Source organism: Crocuta crocuta, unplaced genomic scaffold, assembly GCF_008692635.1.
Source record: "Crocuta crocuta isolate KB4526 unplaced genomic scaffold, BGI_CrCroc_1.0 scaffold367, whole genome shotgun sequence".
In the NCBI taxonomy this organism is placed as follows: Eukaryota; Metazoa; Chordata; class Mammalia; order Carnivora; family Hyaenidae; genus Crocuta; species Crocuta crocuta.
The window spans coordinates 3,388,858-3,406,955 of record NW_027527936.1 but is presented as its reverse complement, the minus strand read 5'-3'; the positions used below and the strand labels follow the sequence as shown (position 1 = coordinate 3,406,955).

The 18,098-nt window shown below is 57.5% G+C and overlaps 1 protein-coding gene across 1 annotated transcript in view; it reads right to left on the bottom strand.

The window, feature by feature from the left end:
- Nucleotides 1-18,098, bottom strand: part of SZT2 (SZT2 subunit of KICSTOR complex) — a 51,628-nt gene that overhangs the window by 7,181 nt on the left and 26,349 nt on the right. Inside the window, exons 21-62 of the mRNA XM_077752035.1 lie at nt 17,876-17,989; nt 17,493-17,663; nt 17,234-17,328; nt 16,874-16,997; nt 16,606-16,770; nt 16,311-16,515; nt 15,901-16,016; nt 15,544-15,790; nt 14,507-14,648; nt 14,252-14,344; nt 14,022-14,100; nt 13,619-13,909; nt 13,331-13,472; nt 13,036-13,143; nt 12,885-12,948; nt 12,477-12,662; nt 11,959-12,126; nt 11,792-11,870; nt 11,586-11,657; nt 11,195-11,396; nt 10,249-10,348; nt 9,429-9,558; nt 7,510-7,662; nt 7,327-7,429; nt 7,132-7,237; nt 6,934-7,045; nt 6,188-6,306; nt 5,920-6,084; nt 5,566-5,650; nt 5,235-5,399; nt 4,979-5,146; nt 4,470-4,603; nt 3,874-4,040; nt 3,649-3,746; nt 3,431-3,563; nt 3,189-3,319; nt 2,984-3,084; nt 2,734-2,910; nt 2,263-2,530; nt 2,087-2,166; nt 1,875-2,000; nt 1,552-1,751 (exon numbers count right to left, since the gene is read on the bottom strand). Of these exons, the coding sequence (XP_077608161.1) occupies nt 1,552-1,751; nt 1,875-2,000; nt 2,087-2,166; nt 2,263-2,530; nt 2,734-2,910; nt 2,984-3,084; nt 3,189-3,319; nt 3,431-3,563; nt 3,649-3,746; nt 3,874-4,040; nt 4,470-4,603; nt 4,979-5,146; nt 5,235-5,399; nt 5,566-5,650; nt 5,920-6,084; nt 6,188-6,306; nt 6,934-7,045; nt 7,132-7,237; nt 7,327-7,429; nt 7,510-7,662; nt 9,429-9,558; nt 10,249-10,348; nt 11,195-11,396; nt 11,586-11,657; nt 11,792-11,870; nt 11,959-12,126; nt 12,477-12,662; nt 12,885-12,948; nt 13,036-13,143; nt 13,331-13,472; nt 13,619-13,909; nt 14,022-14,100; nt 14,252-14,344; nt 14,507-14,648; nt 15,544-15,790; nt 15,901-16,016; nt 16,311-16,515; nt 16,606-16,770; nt 16,874-16,997; nt 17,234-17,328; nt 17,493-17,663; nt 17,876-17,989 (5,884 nt within the window). The remainder of the gene's footprint in view (nt 1-1,551; nt 1,752-1,874; nt 2,001-2,086; nt 2,167-2,262; nt 2,531-2,733; nt 2,911-2,983; nt 3,085-3,188; nt 3,320-3,430; nt 3,564-3,648; nt 3,747-3,873; nt 4,041-4,469; nt 4,604-4,978; nt 5,147-5,234; nt 5,400-5,565; nt 5,651-5,919; nt 6,085-6,187; nt 6,307-6,933; nt 7,046-7,131; nt 7,238-7,326; nt 7,430-7,509; nt 7,663-9,428; nt 9,559-10,248; nt 10,349-11,194; nt 11,397-11,585; nt 11,658-11,791; nt 11,871-11,958; nt 12,127-12,476; nt 12,663-12,884; nt 12,949-13,035; nt 13,144-13,330; nt 13,473-13,618; nt 13,910-14,021; nt 14,101-14,251; nt 14,345-14,506; nt 14,649-15,543; nt 15,791-15,900; nt 16,017-16,310; nt 16,516-16,605; nt 16,771-16,873; nt 16,998-17,233; nt 17,329-17,492; nt 17,664-17,875; nt 17,990-18,098) is intronic.

Genomic DNA, 18,098 nt, shown 5'->3' with positions numbered 1-18,098 from the left:
CACCGGTGACAGGAGGAGGGTCAGGTGAGGGTGCGAGAGGCTGCTGGGACTGTGCGGAGACGCTGTGAGGAGACAGAGCCATGCATACTGGGGGCAGTGGGAGCGGGGTACGAAGAGGCTGATGCACGTCTAAGGCTTCAGGAGAAAAATTCACGGACATGCTGGAGGCCCTAGTTAGGCATTTTCGCTGAAAGGGAAAGGGTTGTTTTGTTTTGCCTGAGGAACGGCAGTTTCAGTATCCCGTAGGCCTGCTCAACTCAGAGGCAAGGGGAGCAGAGACGCAGGGAAGGTACTGTGAACAAGGGGGACAGGAGGGACCAGTGGCGTGCACTCATCACCTTAGGAGCCATAAACTGCCAGAGCTCTTGCTGGCAGACTGGGGTGGGGGGTGTCAAAGCCTCTGGGGAAAAGAAGCATCTCATTTAATCCTCAAGGAAATTGGGACAAGAAAGAAAGGCCTGACAATAAATTTTGCTCTAGAAGCATATTTTTCAACCTGGTGTCTTTTGTTTTAAAAAGGAATCCAGAGTTTAGAAAGAGCTTCACTGACTGGAAAGTATGGACACTGAAGTCTCTCAGAGATGCTCCTTTAGGGGGACCTGTCTGGACAGCAAGCAGAGCTCCTCCGCAGTCCCTGCCGCCCAGAAACGAGATGGGCGCGGTCCGAGGTGCAGGCCTGTCCTCTTCTCCTAATGCCTGGAAGCGGGAGGGAGGCCTGGGAGCCGGAACACTGGATTCAGAAACGCTAAGGAGTTGGAATTGGCTTTCTGGGCCAAGGGGTGTCTTGAGGAAGGAAGTACAACTTACCAGCTTAAAAACAAAGAGGAGGGAGAAAAAACCTGGATAAACTCACAAATGCGGAGACACAAAAGTAACCGTGCAATGTGAAGAGATACGTTGCCATAGTCGCTGGAAAGGGGCTGGGAACACGCACTCTGGAAGCTCAGATGTTGAAAGGAACATAAAGCAGGGGTCACAGAAAACGGGGATTTGAGATTTGACACAAGACAGGGAAGGTGGCTGTGGATGTCTCATGGGCTCCGGGGAGCAGAAAGGAGTTGACAGAGGAGCTGCCTACGTCCCAAGACTCAGACCTGTCACAGCTGCCCACGAGCAGGCCAGACGCAGGAGTCCCTGGTGAGAGAGACTGCTAGCTCGGCGAGGACAGGGCTTCCTGGGCCACGTAGTGTGTGAAACATTAGGAGAGGCCCATGCAGGGATCGGGCCAGGAATCAGTAAGGCCCAGATGCAGAAGCCTGGTAGCTTCCTGTGCGAGGACGCACACTGCCACGTAAGCATACAAGATGCACGCAGGCGTGAGCTCTGCGAGGATGGACACGGCTCTGTGCACGAATGAGGCTGCGAGGTTTAGAGGAGGTGTGGGAGGCCAGCACCAAAGCGTCCCCGATCCTCATGCATGCATTCAGTCCGGTGGGATGAACATGCACCAGAACCAAGTTGTTCCAACGGGCTCCGGGTGAAGAGAGCAAGGGTGTGCAGGGCCTGGCCCGCGGCGGAGGGGAGGAGGAGGGAAGGAAGAGACGGGCTCACCTGCGGGCGGGTGAGGGGGGCCGCAGCGGCACCAGCACGAAGCCCATGCTCTGCAGATACTGCACATACTGCTGCAGGAAAGCCAAGCTCAGCTCCTTCAGCCACGGCTCCTCGCGGGCACCCGGTGGAGGCACATCTGACGGTTCGCAGCTTGCGGGGGCCTCCCGGCTCCCGGAGCCCGACTCGGGGCGATGGCGCCGCTGTGGGAGTGGAGATTAAGGGAGGCTCTAGCCACTGTCAAACGCGCCACGGCGGGGGAGGAACGGAGGACATGCAGGTAAACGGAGGTCCTGGGGGAGAAACCCAGGAGTGCTGAGCCTCACCTGGCCCTCAGGGGGCCCAGAGGTCTCTGGGGGCCCGTGCAGCCAGGCAGCCGGGTCGAAGAGCAGGGCTGTTGCACAGTAATGCACCAGGCGGGACGACTGCTTCAGGGTCTCCAGCTCCGCAGCCTGGGGAGATGGGGCAGTGAGCGCCAGAACGGCGGCCAGGGAAGCCTCACCAGATACTCATGCAGGGCACGGGCGGGGCCACTCACACTGATGGGCATGCTGGCTGGGGCAGAACGCTGCTGCCAGGTCACGAACAGGTTCTCCATTTTCATCTGGCGCTCTAGCTCTGGGGGGTGCAGGCGTCAGTAACAGCCCGCAGGAGCTGTCAGCCCTCTCTCCCCCACACTCCAGAGATGGCCCCTGCCTGGCCCAGTGCCCTCACCTCTGCGCTCGGCCATCTTGATCTCCAGGAACTGTTGTCCATGGTAGGTGACGGGATCGGGGGGTCTGGGCACAGGACCGAGTGAGGAGCTGGGCCGGGCAGCTGTGATATCCCGCAGAGCCTCATCGAAGGGGAATGTGTCCAGGGGAAGGGGGCCCCCACCCCGAGAGGACACACTCAGCCGGCCCTGTTCACGGCTCAGCGGGGGGCTTGCACTCCGGATGAGGGTCTCTGCTTCCATGGTAGGCAGCAAGAATGGGTTTGGCTCCTGAGAGAGATGGAGCGTCACCATAGGTTCATGGCTTTTGCCCTCAGACCCTCTCACCTACCCCATGGCCTCCTCTCTCAGACTCACCCTTCCCACTACCTCTGCCCTCAGGCTGTCCCCTCTCCCCTGCTCCTGGACTGGCACTTCCCTGAACTAATCCCTCAGGAACCAGAACTGGAGAAGGGGGCCCGAGCAACGGGCACCTTTTCATCCCGCACTGGGAAGTCCAATTGGCCGTAATGATGGAAGAGGCCGAGCTTCTGGCTGAGGAGGCAGAAGACGAGATGGGCACGTGAGTTCTGCCACTGCATGAGGCGGACCAGCGCTCGGCCCAGTGCCGCTCCCAGGTCTGGAGCCCAGTTGTAGGTGAGCAGCTGCAGCTGGAAGCCGGGGAACAGGGTCAGTGAGATCACTGGACCCCTTCTCGGACCCAGCCCCTGGCCCCACACCTACCTTCTTGTCCACGACCTCCAACAGCAGGATCCTCTGCCGGGGAGCACTTCGCCCGGAGCTCCCGTCACCTCCTGGCTCGAAGCGCTGCATGGCCTTGGCGGCTAGAGGGGAGAGCGGCTCGACTGGCGTCTGGAGGCAGATGCCCTGGAGCCCACCCTGCCCTCGCAGCAACCTGAGCTCACTCCCTCTAAGGCCATGCCCTCACCCTGCTGGGTTGGTCTCCTCCACTGCAAGAAGTTCCTGCCCAGAAGCAGCAGATGTCTCTCGGTGGCTGGGCGTGGAGATGGGCCCAGTTGTCCAAGGGAGCAAGGACTGAAGATCTCTGGCTCTGAACCCCTGGAGGGAGGGACAGAAAGCAGAGCATCCATGGCCCTGTTCTCTGGCCATCACCTCCCAGGCCCAGCCCCTACCTGCTCTAGCTCAGCCTCCATGAGACCCCAAACTCACAAACGCTGCTCAAAGACACGGACGCTCGTGTCTCCAGCCATGGAGGTAACAAGAGTGGTGAACTCAGAGAGGACAGACGGAAGGAGGAATCGGGACACCATGTGGGTGGAGCTCCTGGACACCGAGGCACAACCTGGAACCAGCACAGAGAAGCCATGATGCAGGATGGGGACCAGGCCATGGGGTTGAGTACACGGGAGGGGGTCCTGGGGTCTCACCGATCTGAACCATAAACTCCATCCAGCGCTGAGTCACACGCGCAAACACAGGCTGCAGGGTCCCCACCTCGCCCTCTTCTAGCTGTGTGATCCGGCGTCTGAAGACACAGCAGGAATGAGACCCTCACATCCATACGTGACACGTGTGTTTACACAAACTCGATACTCACCTGTGACTTCACAGTCTCCCATGACACAACGGGACACCATACCACACACACACACCTTTGTCTCTGGGTTCCAGAATCCGGGCCTGGTGCCCGCTCAGTTCCACCTGGAGTCCGAACACTTTCAGTTTTGTGACGCCTCCGGCCCCGGGTGTCTTCCGGTCGATCCAGGACAATGTCATCCGTTGTTTTGGGGGAACCCAAGTCTCCACATTCTGTTTTACTCTGGAGACAAGGCAGTGAATGAATAAGAGCTGTTGGGAAGGGGGTGGCATGGAGGATGGGGGCGTCATGGAAGAGTAACAAGTGCCTGGAGGGCTTGGTGCAGGCCCTGGCGTCGCTGCAGGCTCACTAAGCAGCCTTGGGCAGACGACTCAGCTTTCCTGAGCCTCGGCACTCACGTTGAGAAAAGCCCTACTTTATCCTCCCAGGCTGCCGTGAGGGTCCCATAAGAAAAAGAGAAGCGAAGGCACTTGGTAAGCAGAGGCTCTCTATGTCAGAGAGAACCTGGCACATTCTGCAAACCCCTAGGGAACAGGATCATTTTATATGACAGGCGATCTGGGGCAAGGTCTACAGGGAAAGGCAGGGGAACTAGGAAGCAGGGAAAAAGGTAGATGTCAACTTCACCACTTCTTCCCATCCTCCCATTACCAGCATATCCCAGAAGCTACGCCGGCCAGCCTTGCTGGGGGGAGTCACAGGCTCCCCAGGGCCAGGGCCAGGGGGAAAGGTGCTAGCTCGGCCCGCAGGGCTCTTGGTTTCCAACGACCCGCTCCTGAGACTTCCTGTGGACATCAGACATTACAGAAGCCTGTCACTGACTGTCATTCCCTATTTCAGACAACCTAGCCCTAAGACAGGTATGAGGGTGACTTGCCTCTTCCTCCATTAGTGAATGACAGTATGTGTAATTGATAGCTACGTGTTTGTGTGAAGGGAGGTCCTGAGCGGGTATCCCTAAGTGGGTGACCAACTGCAACTCTAAGTGGGTATGCATTTTGCTGGCGTGTCACCTTGCTGAAACAGAGAAGATAAAGGACAACTGTGAACCTGAATTCTGGAGGGAGCCTCTGAGATGCCTTCCTGGACCCCCATCTTTGCAATTTCACCAGCCAACACTGTCTCGCTTGGGCCCGGGGCACTCTCTGGACCCCACGCACCTGGAGGTGTGTCCTCTGCACACAGTGAGGCCGGCAGCAGCCGCAGCTCCATGACGCCATCAGCCAGGGCCTGGCGAGCCGCTCCTCGGAGTTTCTCCTCTAGCTGCACGATGCTGATGTTCCCCTTCTCCCACACATCCAGTCGAAGCCGTGGGGCTCCACTGTGAGCTGGAGGAAAGAATGGAGATGACCTGAGGGTGCCTCTTGTTCCCAGAGCATTGACTGAACATCCCTTCCTCTGACCAAGTTGCCCCACCTGAAGAACTGTCTGGCACGATGGGGCAGCGGGTGACCTGGGTCAGCTGCTCAAATTCCTCCTCTTGCAATGGGTCTAGGGGCCCCGGAGAGGAGGGCGGCCATGATGCCAGTGAGATGGGGTTTCCCCCTTCATCCACGAAGGCTAGAGTGATGCAGGCAACCCCTGGGCAGAAATGCACAGGAAGGCTCAGGGCTGAGACCTCCAGACATCCTGTCGTCCCCTCTGGATCGCCCTGAGCTGCAAGGCTGGGAAAGGCCCTGTCAGCCACAAGGCAGGAAAGGCTTTCCCACACTCAGCAGCGGCACTGCGGTGCAGGCCTGCATTGTACCTTTGCCGCCGGTGCCCTGTCCGCCAGGCTTGTTATACAAGTAGATGTCCAAGTCGGGGAGGCCGCCCTGTGGTGGGAGCGGGTGCTGGGGAGAGAAGCACAGAGCACTGAGACCAGGCGGATGGACAGAAGCCATCAGGGGGTGGTGTCCACAGTGGGGTATGGCAGACAGGCACACCAGGAGCACAGGAAGACACGGGGAGACAATAAAGGTGCAGGGTGGGGGGGAGGCACGGGTGTAGACAGGCCCACAGGCGAAGGTAAGCATACGGCACCTGCAGAGAAGAGTTACACGGTAAGGGGATGTGCGGGGGTACCCGTGCATGGAAGCATGCAGAGGGGATGAAACCTCACCTGGAAGTGGTTCCGGCTGTTGCTGTCCGTGTACTTGGGAGAGTGCAGGAAGATGAGCAGGTTCTGCCGCAGGTACCAGGCCAGGGCGGGGAGCCAGGGCCTGCAGGAGGCGGGCAGGGCCAGATGCAGCACTTCCGAAGGGAGACTTCCAGGCGGCTGGATGAACTGCAGAGCAGGAAGGGGAGTCAGAGTTGCATGGAGAGGGTACAGCAGACACGGTCCCTGCACCTGAGCCTGGGGGGATGTTGGAGGCTGGGAGGGAGCTGACCTCCACATCAGCCGGTGTCAGCTTGCAGTTCCGAACCAGCATGACTGTGATGACATCCAGCGTGGCCTCGTCCAGGCGCCGACGTAGAACCCGTACTAGCTCGTCTGTAATCTCAGGACCTTGACACAGGCACAGTACGAAGGTAGAGACATTGGCCAAAGATCCAGCAACCCCCAGACCAGCCCTTAAACCACAGCCTTGAACATGTCCCCACACACTGGAGGCAGCCAGCACTAGTTTCTAGCGCTGCCAAGTTCTAGTTCATTGTGTAATCATGGACAAGTGAGTCTGACCTCTCAAAGCCTCAGTGTCCTCATCCATAAGATGCGAGTAATAATAACATCTAACTCACATGTGACAGTCTTAACCCAAAACCTGGTCCGCATGAAACTAGCTATAATATTTGCTGGAACACCCAGTTGCCTACTGGATACCCCATGCTCCACATATCCCAAACTGAACCCGTCACCTTCACCCTAGACCTGCCAATAGAGCCACTGTCCACACAGTCACTCAGGCTGGATACCTGGTATCAACTTTAATGACCCCCCTTCCCCCAGCTGCATTTCAGTCAGCTACAGGGCCCACCCTCTAAACATCGCAGGAGTCTGTCTGTCCCACCCAGCTCCTGCCTGAGGGACACCCAGAGCACAGCACGACCCAGAGTGGGAAGGTGCCAAAAGAAGTCTTGGAGAACTGTGGAACCTCATCTGGTCACACTCCAGCCCCCGGCTCGCAGTGCGTACCTGCTTGTCCCACGCCATGCACCAGCAGCTGGATATGCCTGTCCACCTGGCCCACAGGACGTGCGGCTTCTGAACTGCGGCTGGAAGCCATGTCCAGGGGAGAGCGAGGACCCTGTGGGGAGACTTGGTCAGGGCCTGGCTCCAGGGGCTAGAATGTGAGGGGAGCACAGGGCAGGAGAGGATGAGGGTGATACATGCCGAGGCTTCCTCAGAGCAGATGGGCTCCTGGCTGCGGGACAGGGCTAGGGAGGGGGGCAAGGCATCAGCTTCCCATGGCCGCTCGCCGCAGGACGTCTCCAGGAGCCTGGGAGAGAGAGGCTCAGTGTTAGGACATACCTCCTCCGCGTCCACCCTCGGTCCCTACCTTGCCCTGGCCTCCCAGGATGCACATACCGCAGGTAGTACACAGCCTTCGTTGCTCGTTCCTGATACACAAACATATTCTTCCGGTTCACCACAGAGAAGGCATTGAGCACAGAGCGCAGGGCCTGGATTGCTGTGCGAGTGACAGGGGCTCAGGACGCTCCCCTCACCATTCCCCCCCACTCCACCTGCCCTCTCCTGCCCATCACACACCCCGAGAGACCCCCATGCTGGGCCCCATTTTCAGGCGTGAATGGACTCGAATCACGGTTTTCCACACAACATCACAGGAGAAATGGCCGGGGACAAACTGCATGGTGGCTGCTAGGTACCCTCGGGGCGCACAACTCTCGTCAGTAGCGTAATCTGGGGAGAAGGGAGACACTGTCTCAGAAGCGGGGCACAGCCCTCGCTACTTCCCACTTATGAACTGCCTACTTGTCCTCACTCCCCAGGACCCCTTGGCCCTGTCTATTAGGCCCGCAGGGGCAAGACGGTCATTTTGGCAACAAGGCAGAACCATGCTCTCAGGAAGCCAGGTGACAGCAGAAAGGCTCTTCTCAGGGAGATGTGGAGAAGGAGCTACAAAGAGGAGTCAGGTAAGGCATAGCATGAGAAAATCCCAAAGGTGATGCCGAGACACCCTGATCGTATCATGTTAGAACAGACAATCCATCTGTGTACTCACAGGGCGTGGTAACAAGAACCCCATTAGAACCAAGAGGATGTGAGTGCTGATACACACGCGCTGCCGAGTCAGGGAACATGCTCTGGACAGCTATCCAGAGAACCCCTAGGGCAGTAGGAGAGAATGCAAGAGCCCAAAGACACAGTCCAATGCCTCGTCGGACCCTTGCCAGGTTCCCAGGTTGGTGAGGAATGTCCCAGGAGAGTAGAGGGGACAATCTGGTTTCTCAGGGAAGCTGCTGCCGGCTGTGAGCAGCACACAGACCACACGGGGCTGCAGAGTTTGAAATGGAATGCTGTTTGCTAAGGGCTTTGGCAAAACCATACGGGGAGACGATCATGAGGAACAGCCGTTTCTGGGCTCCAAGTCTTACATCTGAGGCTGCTAGAAATCATTTTGAAGCAAAATGCTTGGCTGTCCTAGCTCATGCTCAATTTGTAGAAGATGCCATCAGCACCCTGGGAAGTCCACTAATTAGGGGACTTCTACTTTGATATGGAGCACATCTCAGGATGTGCAGAGAGATGCAATGTCTAGGACTGTTAGGGATATCTGCCCAGAGAATTGCTGAGAATGTGAAAATGAAGAAGCGGTCTGATTTTACTTTTATTTTTTTTAAAAATTTTTTTAATGTTTTATTTATTTCTAGGAGAGAGAGAGACAGCATGAGCAGGGGAGGGTCAGAGAGAGAGGGAGTCACAGACTCTGGAACAGGCTCCAGGCTCTGAGCTGGCAGTCAGCACAGAGCCCGACGCGGGGCTCGAACCAACGAACTGCGAGATCATGACCTGAGTGAAAGTCGGACGCTTAACCAACTAAGCCACCCAGGCGCCCCTGATTTTACTTTTAAACCAGAAGAGAGAACTGCAAAGGAATGCCATGGTTTGGCTTTCCCCTCTGAGCTGGGGTGAGAGGTCATCAGGAGTAAGAGAAGAGGGCAGAAGTGTCAAGACTTCAATTAGCATCACGAGTATTACCATGTTTCCCAACCATGACCAGGAATCTGAGGAATCCCAAAAGGGTCTTGTACTGGCCTGTCTGGAAGGACAGCCAACTGAAAGACAAATCCTCCTACTGGGCTTGGGCTCCTCCCCTCTGCCCTTCTCCCAGCAGTGACTTGGCCTACAAGTCCACACTCCCCCATCTCATTCCTCCGCCCTGTCACCCAAAGGGGAAAGATGATCATTTTGGAAAAGAAGGCGGGGCCGGGCAGAGGCTCTGCCTGTGTAATAGCTTCCCTTCTGTCCCCCTGGTTCCTAGTCCCACCTCTCTGCTGAAACTATTTTCACTGACAACACGGAACTCTCGAGAGGCCAAATCAGCGATCCTTTTCTGTCCTATCTTCCCTGCTCTCCTGGCACTGGTGACCTCGTCTTCTCACCCAAGAACGGATACAGAGAGGGCAGCAGCAGCCTGCGAGGGAGGCTCCTGCATGGGGACTCACCATCGCTGGGCAGCGGTGCCCGCTGACGGGAGTGGAAGGGGGTCTCGCTGCGCCACAGATCTTCTTCGCTCTCGGCCACCAGAAGAGAATTACACACGTGACTGTCATGGAGGTCCTGCAGAAGCAGCCGCTGGAAGAAGGAGCCAGGCATCAGGGAACTGAAATATTCCTCATAAATTGGCAGTGGTGGTCAGGGGTGATCAAAGGCCAGAGAGGAGGCCATTGACTGGGGGTCAATGGTCAGTAGAGCATCCGTAATCACTGGGGGTGGGGTGGGGTCAGAGGTGTGCCCAACAGTCACTGGGCTCTGAACCCCCAGTTAGGAGAACTCATTCCTCCCCTTTGCCGGAACCTGTTCCCCATCCTTGGGGTCTCAGCTTAAAAATCAACTCTTCCTGACACTTCAGAAGGTCCGACTGCCATTGCTCTCCTAGCAGTCTCTGCTTTTCCTCTGTACAGTTCTTCACAATTGTAATGGAAATAACTGGTGCAATTCAGTTGTTCAGTCTCCCTGTCCCGCTCGACACAAGCTCCGGAGAGTTTTCCCCTGTGTTGTTCACTATTATATCCCTAGTGCTGGCACAGTGCAATGAGAAGGGACAGCTCATGGTCAGGGCCTGGGAGAGTAACCCCCGTTACTGGGACTGAGGAAGCATTCCCAGTTTGTAGAGTCCACGGAGTAATAGTACCCTGGTAACCAGGTGTCAAAGAAAATGGCCAAGATGGATCAAGAGCCTCTGAAGGTCAAGTTCCTGGAAACTCCTCCCTCATGTGAGCAGTGTCGCATGCCTAGAGGGCCCTGCCTCCAGTCGTCCCTTACCTGGTTGACCTCCCTGCAGATCTCCCCAACTCGCCTCACGAGGAGCTGCTGCAGGTGGCGACACTCAGTGCCTGGCCCCCCGTCCTCCCGAACCAGGCTCCTAGAGGGGAGGGATGTGATCAGACACACTTGTAGGGTGGGTGTGGGGGGCTTGAGAGCTGGGGGCAGAGAGTGGGGGTTGGGGGCAAGAGAAATCACGAAAAGGGAATAGGACTGGACAAAGGGAAGCAAACGGGGTGGGAAACGGGACAAACAGAATTCTCAGTAGCAATTATGGAAGCACAGGCTCCATGCTTGCTTTGCCAGCTCCCACATGGGCAGCACACTGACCCTGAGGCTTCCTTCCCATGGCGCACCTCCTCTCCAGTCTCAGATCTTGATCAGAATGGTGGTCTTCCCTCCTCAAACCCACCCCACTCTGATGAGAGCCACAGTTAACCAGAGGCCTACCTGTGTATCCTGGCTCTGCCCTTTACTGTGACCTCTGCCCTTTACTGTGACCTTGGGCAAGTATTTAACTTATCTGTGCTTGAGTTTCTTCATCCACACCATAAGGAGAATACTACTTTCTGGGACTGTTTCACAGATCAAGGGAGCTGATCCAGGTAGAACACTTAGAACAGTGTCTGCTGCATAATAAGCACTTGTTAAATATTACCTATTGTTCCCATATCAACTTCTGAAGCTGCTCTCAACTGTATATGCTATTAATGCTTGTCGAGGAGCCAAAATCCTATCAGCTTTTTACCTCTATTAGGAAAGCAGAGGGTGGCCTGCTTTGCTATAGGTCGTGGGAAGTGGTCAGGACCCCCCAGCCTCAGAATAGTCAGACCCCAACCCAAACCTTCAGTCCCAAGTCTTACTTCTGAGCGAGCCCGGAGAGGAGTGCTACGGGACTGGGGAAAAGCAGCTGTAATGTCAGAGTCAGGTACAGGGCCCTACTTACCGTGCGTGTGCGTACACTTCTACGCGATCCTGCAGTATGCGGACGATGAGCCAGAAGTCAGGCAGGCAAGGCCCAGGGAGGCCTGAGAGTGAAGGCTGTGGAGGTGCCGGCCCAGGGGGGGTCCGCAATGTGAAGGGAGCCTTCTCCCCCAGGGTCTCATTCGGACCCTCACTGTCTGAGCCACTGCTGCCACCATCATACCCTGCGTCAAACGTGCCGAGGTTCAGCCCCACCCTTTGGCCCACCTGAGCCTCTGAGCACATCAGGCTTGGTGGCCCCGTCATGTCGGGCCCCCAGTCCTTTCTGATGCCCCCTGCCCAGTCCTTGTGCTGCACAGCCCTGAGTCTGCTTCCTATCAGCTCCCAGTCCTCCACCCATCACCCCAGCTCACCTAGGTGGTCAGAGTCCACGCTGCCCTGACTGGACATGAGGCTCAGCCCCCGGCTAGGCCCAGGCTGTCTCCCTGGGGAGAGAAGGAAAATGCCTGGTACATCTACTGATACCCTTAGGACTGCCCTCCAAAGATGGAAGCAGGGCCAGAGATCTCCAAGTCCCTGGTCCTAGCCCCTCGACTTTGTTGACTGAATCTTCTCTTACCTCCCTGTGGCAGGCTGAGGAGGGGGGTGCCCTCAGAACCCTCTGGGGAGCCCGGGGCTAGGGGGCTGGTTGTCAGGGCCTGAGGGGCAGAAAGTCACGACTGAATATAGGCCCAACACACCCACCTCCACCCTCTCCACCCCCAGGTCACCCCAAGAAAGGCTCACCTCCCCTTCGACGCCTTCGGCCCTGTCCTCATGGCTGTGCCAAGCCCAGGCTGCTGAAGGGAGCTCCCCTTGGGACCCACCTGGCTGTTGGCCAACTGCCACAAAGAAGAAGCCACTGTCAGGATCCTCAAGAAGAACGTGGCCAGGGAGGTGAAGGCGGCGGAATTCCTGACAGTAGGAGCCAAGGTCATAGTTTAGGTAGGACCAGCCCCCCTATTCACGACCCCTTCTTTGCCCCCCACATACTTCCTCAGCAGACCCTCACAGCCATCTGGTAAACCAGACACTGGCACCCCCATTGCTGAAGTTTGCAAAGTTCAGTGAATTTCCTAAGGTTCAACAGGCCCAGTGGCAAGGAGGGGAGCCAGGTCTCTTCCTACCAAGTTGGGTTCTCAGGCATGGGGTGGGGGTATTGTGGAGCAGGTGTCCTGGAGGGAGGCCCTTCTACTTCCATAGCTGGAGTGCAGGGAAGAACGGGCCCCAGGAATGACCAGAGGGGTGTTCTGAGGGTAGCATACCTCCTTGAATTGCGTGAGGGAACGTTCTGGCCCGAACACAAAACTCAGTGGCAGGGTCTGGCGAAGGCAGGTGGAGCGTCCAGAAGAGCTATGGATGTGGGCAGCGGCGCGGTGCAGGGTCGGGCTCTGGGGGACGCCCCCTCTTCGGAGGGCCCCTACTATCTCGTCCTCCAGCAACCAGTGGATCTACAGTGAGAGAGCAATCTGGGAAGTGGCAAAGGGCACCTCCCTTGCTGCTTGGTGCATCACTTCACTCCCAGACTAGAAGACACTCTGCCTCACAGATTGAGGGCAGCCCTACTCTGACCCCAGAATTAAGAGGCACCTTACCTTACTGATATGAGGGACAGGGAATTGGTTACAGAGTTGAGGGGCTGTCACTTAGGCTGGGGGAGGGAAGGCCCTCACCTCACTCATGGTGGTCTCAATAGCCAGTCTGTGGGGTGTGGCCAAATTGGAGAGCCCGGGGTGCCTATGTGGAAGAAAGGTTTAGATGTTGGTTTCCAGAAAACAAAACTGACAGGGAGCGAGAAACTCTGAGAGGGACAAAGGGAAATACCTGTCTTCTTCTGGGGGAGGCACTGGGGGCCCCAGGCCATCATCCGACCTTAAAGATGATGGCTGCCCCGGGGATCGTGGGAATGAAGCACTGCTTTCAGATGTAGACCTGAATAGGGTGGGAGCAAAGGTCAAAGATGAGCAGCCATAGCAGCCACTGTCCTCTTGGGGTCTCGTCAGCACTCCTTTCCTGGAATCTGCAGGGGCTCCTAGAGTCCTAGAGTCCCTCTAGATTCCTTTAAAGGGCCTCTACCCCAACAAGGCCCCAGATCCCCCCACCAGACTTGCTGCCACACCGGTGGTGCTGAGGGTCCGAGGTCGGGGGAAGCTCCACTTCCAGAGGCAAGGTCAGCACAAAGACGTCCAGGGTGATACTGAGATCCCTCAGGGGCACTCGGCCTCCAATGGGGGGGCCCTCCAGACTGGAAAGGACCTGGCCTGGGAGAGGGGGAAAGTCAGGCGTTGCTGGAGCCTGGGGACAAGCACAGACTTCAGGTTCTCAGTGCTGGTGAGTTACATCTGCCCACAGACAGACAGGCAGACAGTCCTGGGACCTGGCCCTGCCCTGGGCACCCCAGACTCACCCAGGCAGGTGGGCAGGCTACACACAGGTACCGAGCTGTGCTGCCCACGCAGCCGCACGGAGCATGTGAGGTGCAGGAAGAGCGGTGGCAGGTCATGCACCAGGCTCTCAGGCCCAGTTGGCGAGTCACCCCCCAAGATACTGAAGGAGTCCTCGTCAGGGTTCACAGTGTCTGCATCTGACAGCGAGGCCGAGTCAAGCCCAGCCGGTCCCAGGTCCGGTTCACGGCTCTCGCGATATTCCACCTCTAGCTCTGGGTCACTCTCAGTGACCACACAGCAGGCTGTGTCTCCTAGACATGGAGGCATGTCGTGTGGTTAATGGGAGCGGTGGCAGCAGAGGGCCCCAAATCTTGGCTGTAAGCAGCCACACCTTCTTCCTATGAGCTCACACCTTCCACACACCTTCTTCTCCTATGAGCTCAGCCTCTGAAAACTCCAGGTCACTGACTTTTCTGTCTACTGTGTCCCGGGGGCCCTCATCCTGAACAAAACAAAGAGAGGTTTATCCAATGCAGGACAAGAACCACATCTGGTTCTTGGGCCTCACGGAGCCAAGAGTCTAGAGGATCTGGGTGGGCCCACTGGGGCCTCTGGGGCTACAGGTCAGGGGTATGAGGGAGGAAGCCACTCACCTCTCGCCTGCTGGATGGAGGACAATAGAAGAAGTAGTGGGGATTGGAGGGCACTGTGCGGAAGTGGAGACCACTGATTTCCAGGAACTTCTCCTGTTTTGGGGTTAGAAAGAGGCTGCTATGTCAGCCAGCCCTCAGCTGAACACTATCCCCTACCCTAGAATGGACACCTATGCACCCCTACCCCAGGAGAGAACACTGAACCCTGGTGCAGGCAGGGCTCCACCCCTCTTCTGCCCCCACGAAGTGTCCCACCTGGATAAGGCTATGAAGGGCATCATGTGCCTCTCCTCGCAGCTGGCAGACGTCTGTCAGAGAGATCTCCAGGCTAGGGTCTGGAATCCCGGGGACACGGCTGCTCTGAAACTCAGGCTCGCTGAGGTCCTCGGTCTCTATGCTGAGTGGTTAGGGAGAGAGTGAAGGGCACTGAGGTGTCAAGAACCAGCGAGTCCTGGAGGAAGCTGCTCCCTTACTAGGCACAGCCCACACCTGTCTCTAGCCAGGGTGCTCAGCACAATGGCATGGGCAGTGGAAGAGGCAAGGAGAACCAGCCAACCCATTTTGGCTCAGACCTCCGCGTTTGTTAACAACTGGACATTTCTGTGACACAGAGGAATGAGTACAGATGACTCCCAGTTTTCTGACTCGGACCACTGGGTCAGATCTCATTCCCACAGAAGGAGAACACAGGTGAAGCAAGGTTTGGTGGGAAGAAGATGCACTGATTTCGGGCCATGAAGCTTGGAGGACCTAGGGCTCCAGACAGGGAACCAGGCTGCAGCACGGACCTGGGTGTCCTTACCACACCGCTCCCTCTGCGTCTGCTGCTTCCCTCATGCTAATACGCAGAGGGCACGGAAGGACGGCAGATGCCAGACACAGCCGTCTATCCGCTTGTCTTTCTCCCTTCAGGGACCTGCTGGGCCCCTCCGGTGAGCTGGGGACTCAGCAGTGAGGTCAACATTCTGTGAAACTCACAGAGGGGTTCTGGGGATTATTACTGTTGTACGAATGTCCTTAGAACAAGCTTCTGCTTTCACTGAGGGCGACTGGCAACTCCCTACCCCTAACCCCACTCAACACTCCACACCAGAACAGAAGAGACGGGGAGGAGCCCGAGGTCTATGCCAAATGGGAGAAAGCAGCCTGGGCGGGAGCAGGAAGCCAGAGTCAAAGCACCTGCCTCCATGGCATGTGGGCATGACTGTGCCTGGCCGTTCCCCCCGAAGGGAAGGTCTCGGTTTACGGGGGCTTTGTGTACCCCTGACACATGATTCAGGGACAATCCTAACCTGGACTCAGAAGCCAGGATGGCTCGTTCCCGAGGCTCGGGGCCCTCCTCGATGCTGCTGCTGAAAGGTCCAGGGCTAAGAGGCCCAGGGCTTGGGGGCGCCTGAGGCAACACCCGAGTGTGGCCACACAGTGCAAGCAGGAAAGGCGTAATGTCTACTTCCTGTAGTAGCTCCTCACAGGCATCTACCGCTATCAGCAAGTCCTGTGAGGTGACGCTCTGTGCTTGCTGCAGACTCCGGAACAGTCCTGAGGGAGCGGAAGGGGCCACGGCTGGATTGGCCTCTCCAGTCCCCATCCCCGTAATCCTGTGAAGCCCCACTCCTCCCTGAGGCTCCCTCCTGCGGCCCCCTCCTCACCACGGACGTAGCATCGCTGAGCATGCTCCTGTAGCAAGGCACAGTGGTTGGCTGCCTCCTTGTACCTGGGCTCCATCCAGACTGAGGATGGGGCAGGCTGGTCAAGGAACTGAGTCCTAGGAACAGGAGCAAAGAGAGAGCTTGGCCAGCTCTCCCAAGTGACATCTCTGAGTCACCATCCACCCCCACTCCGCTGGATGGTCTGTACACCCCTACTGAATGTATTCACAGCCTAGCAAGTTCACTTGATTTGCTGAAGGAAGCGGAGCAAGGAGCCGGCAGGACATGACTAAGAAACTGAGTTCCGGCCATGGATCGTCAACCTGCCTGTCCATACCCCTGACTGGTCGCGAGCCTTGGCTGGGAGCCACACGTAGGGGAGGACCAAGGTCCACGTTGAGGGTACTCACCGGAAGGTGAGGTCTCGGGGGGCCTGAGGGGGTTGCAGGCCAACCATCTGCTCCCTCAGCGCTTCCAGGGCGCAGCTGTAGATGTACACAGGACACCGGATGCGGGGACCATCTGCTCCCTCCGTCTGCGGAGCCTGACGCCCAATGTAAGCCTGCACGTCCCGACGGAAAGGTGGGCTTAGGTCTCCTGGATCCTGGGCAGTATCTGTGGGAGGAGGTGTCACATGGTCTCCAAGCCTCCTATTTGTTCACAATCCTGAGCCCGCTTAACTGACTTCAGAGTCAGCAGCCTTACCACCAGCTGGGGTGACACTGAGCGTGGGGACCTGGGCCTTTGTAGCCCTCGCCCCAGTTCCTCCCACATCTTTCAGGCTGGGGGCCCCGCTCCAATCCCCAAACTTAGGCTTTGTCTCCTCTTGAGAGGGTCCCTCCAGGCCACAGGCAGCCAGATGCTGGACATCTGAAGAGGAAAGGAGACACATAAATTAGAGCTGCCGGGCAGGCTGGTGAGGAAGGAGAGGGGTTTGTATCTGAGGCTAATGGTGAAGGCCAGTGGGTGGTACCTGAGAAGGCAGCTGGGAGGAAAGTCAGAAACACATGCTGCGGAGTCACAAGCCTTGCATAGCAGCGCCACTGAGGGCAATGGGTAGAGATGAAAGGCTTCAGGGTCTCAGGAGGGCCTACAACCTTTAAGACAGAAAATCAGAACAATAGGTAAGGGACGGCCTCGCTCCTGCTCCCTCCCTCCCCCCTAGAGCACAGCCGTAGGTAGAGAGTGCAGGATGCAGGGCCAAGGGGAACACAGTACCCTGTCCCTGGCAGGAGGCATTCAGTATCCCCGGTGATAGAGTTGGGGCATGAATATGTGGTAACAGAAGGATATCAGTGTGAAAAGGGGCTCAAGGAGACAAATCAGTGCTGACCAGGGGAGGAGGCGCTGGGTCTCCAGTGGCCTGGGCGCTGCCAACTGCTTGATCCTTTGGGACCCCATGGTCCCCCACTGGTGGCTCCTCCAGACCTACAATGGGGGTAGAGGTGGGTGGAAGAGAGCAGGGCCAGCAGAGAGGCAGGGCTCTGAGGTGAAGAGACGGGGAGGCCAAAACCCAAAGACAGAAGCCCCCTGAGGGGTGGGGAAAGGGGCTGGGCCGGAGTGTGCTGTTTGGGAAAGAGGTGGGAGCTCACCTGGACCGTGGCGGGTCCGCCGCAGCACCTCACTCAAGAAGGCGGCCTGGTCAGCAGTGGTCAGCGGGATCTCCCGGTCACTCAGCTCCTGCCCCAGGCAGCTGTGCAGCAGGCACAGCACCATGTCGTTGGCGGGACAGGGCCCCTCGGCGAGAGGGACGCCCTCTGGCTCTGCCCGACATACACTCAGCTCAGCACCAAGAGCCTCCTGCTGCCCAGCACCCTGGCTCAGCCCTGACCACGGCAGCCCTCCTACAGCATCCAAGCCTCCTCCTGCCCCAACGTGCTGTCTGTTGGCAGACTCATCTGCTCTCCAGGCCCTAACACCCCCACGCTTGCTGTCCCTCTACGTGTGGGTGAGTGAGTACGAAGTTCTCACCCACCTCTAGAAAGCAGAAGGAAGAACATCTGGAGCTGCTGACACTGAGGCAACAGTCCCATTAGGTCAAAATGGAAAGGGATCTCGTGGACACAGGAATCTCCTCCCTGGTCCAATCCTAGGAGGCAGGGAGGAAGGACAATACCCATGGTGAGACCTGGACTCCCGGCTATGGTTGCCTTCTCCCCACACACTTTCCTGCTCCACCCTGATAGCCCCTTCCCCAC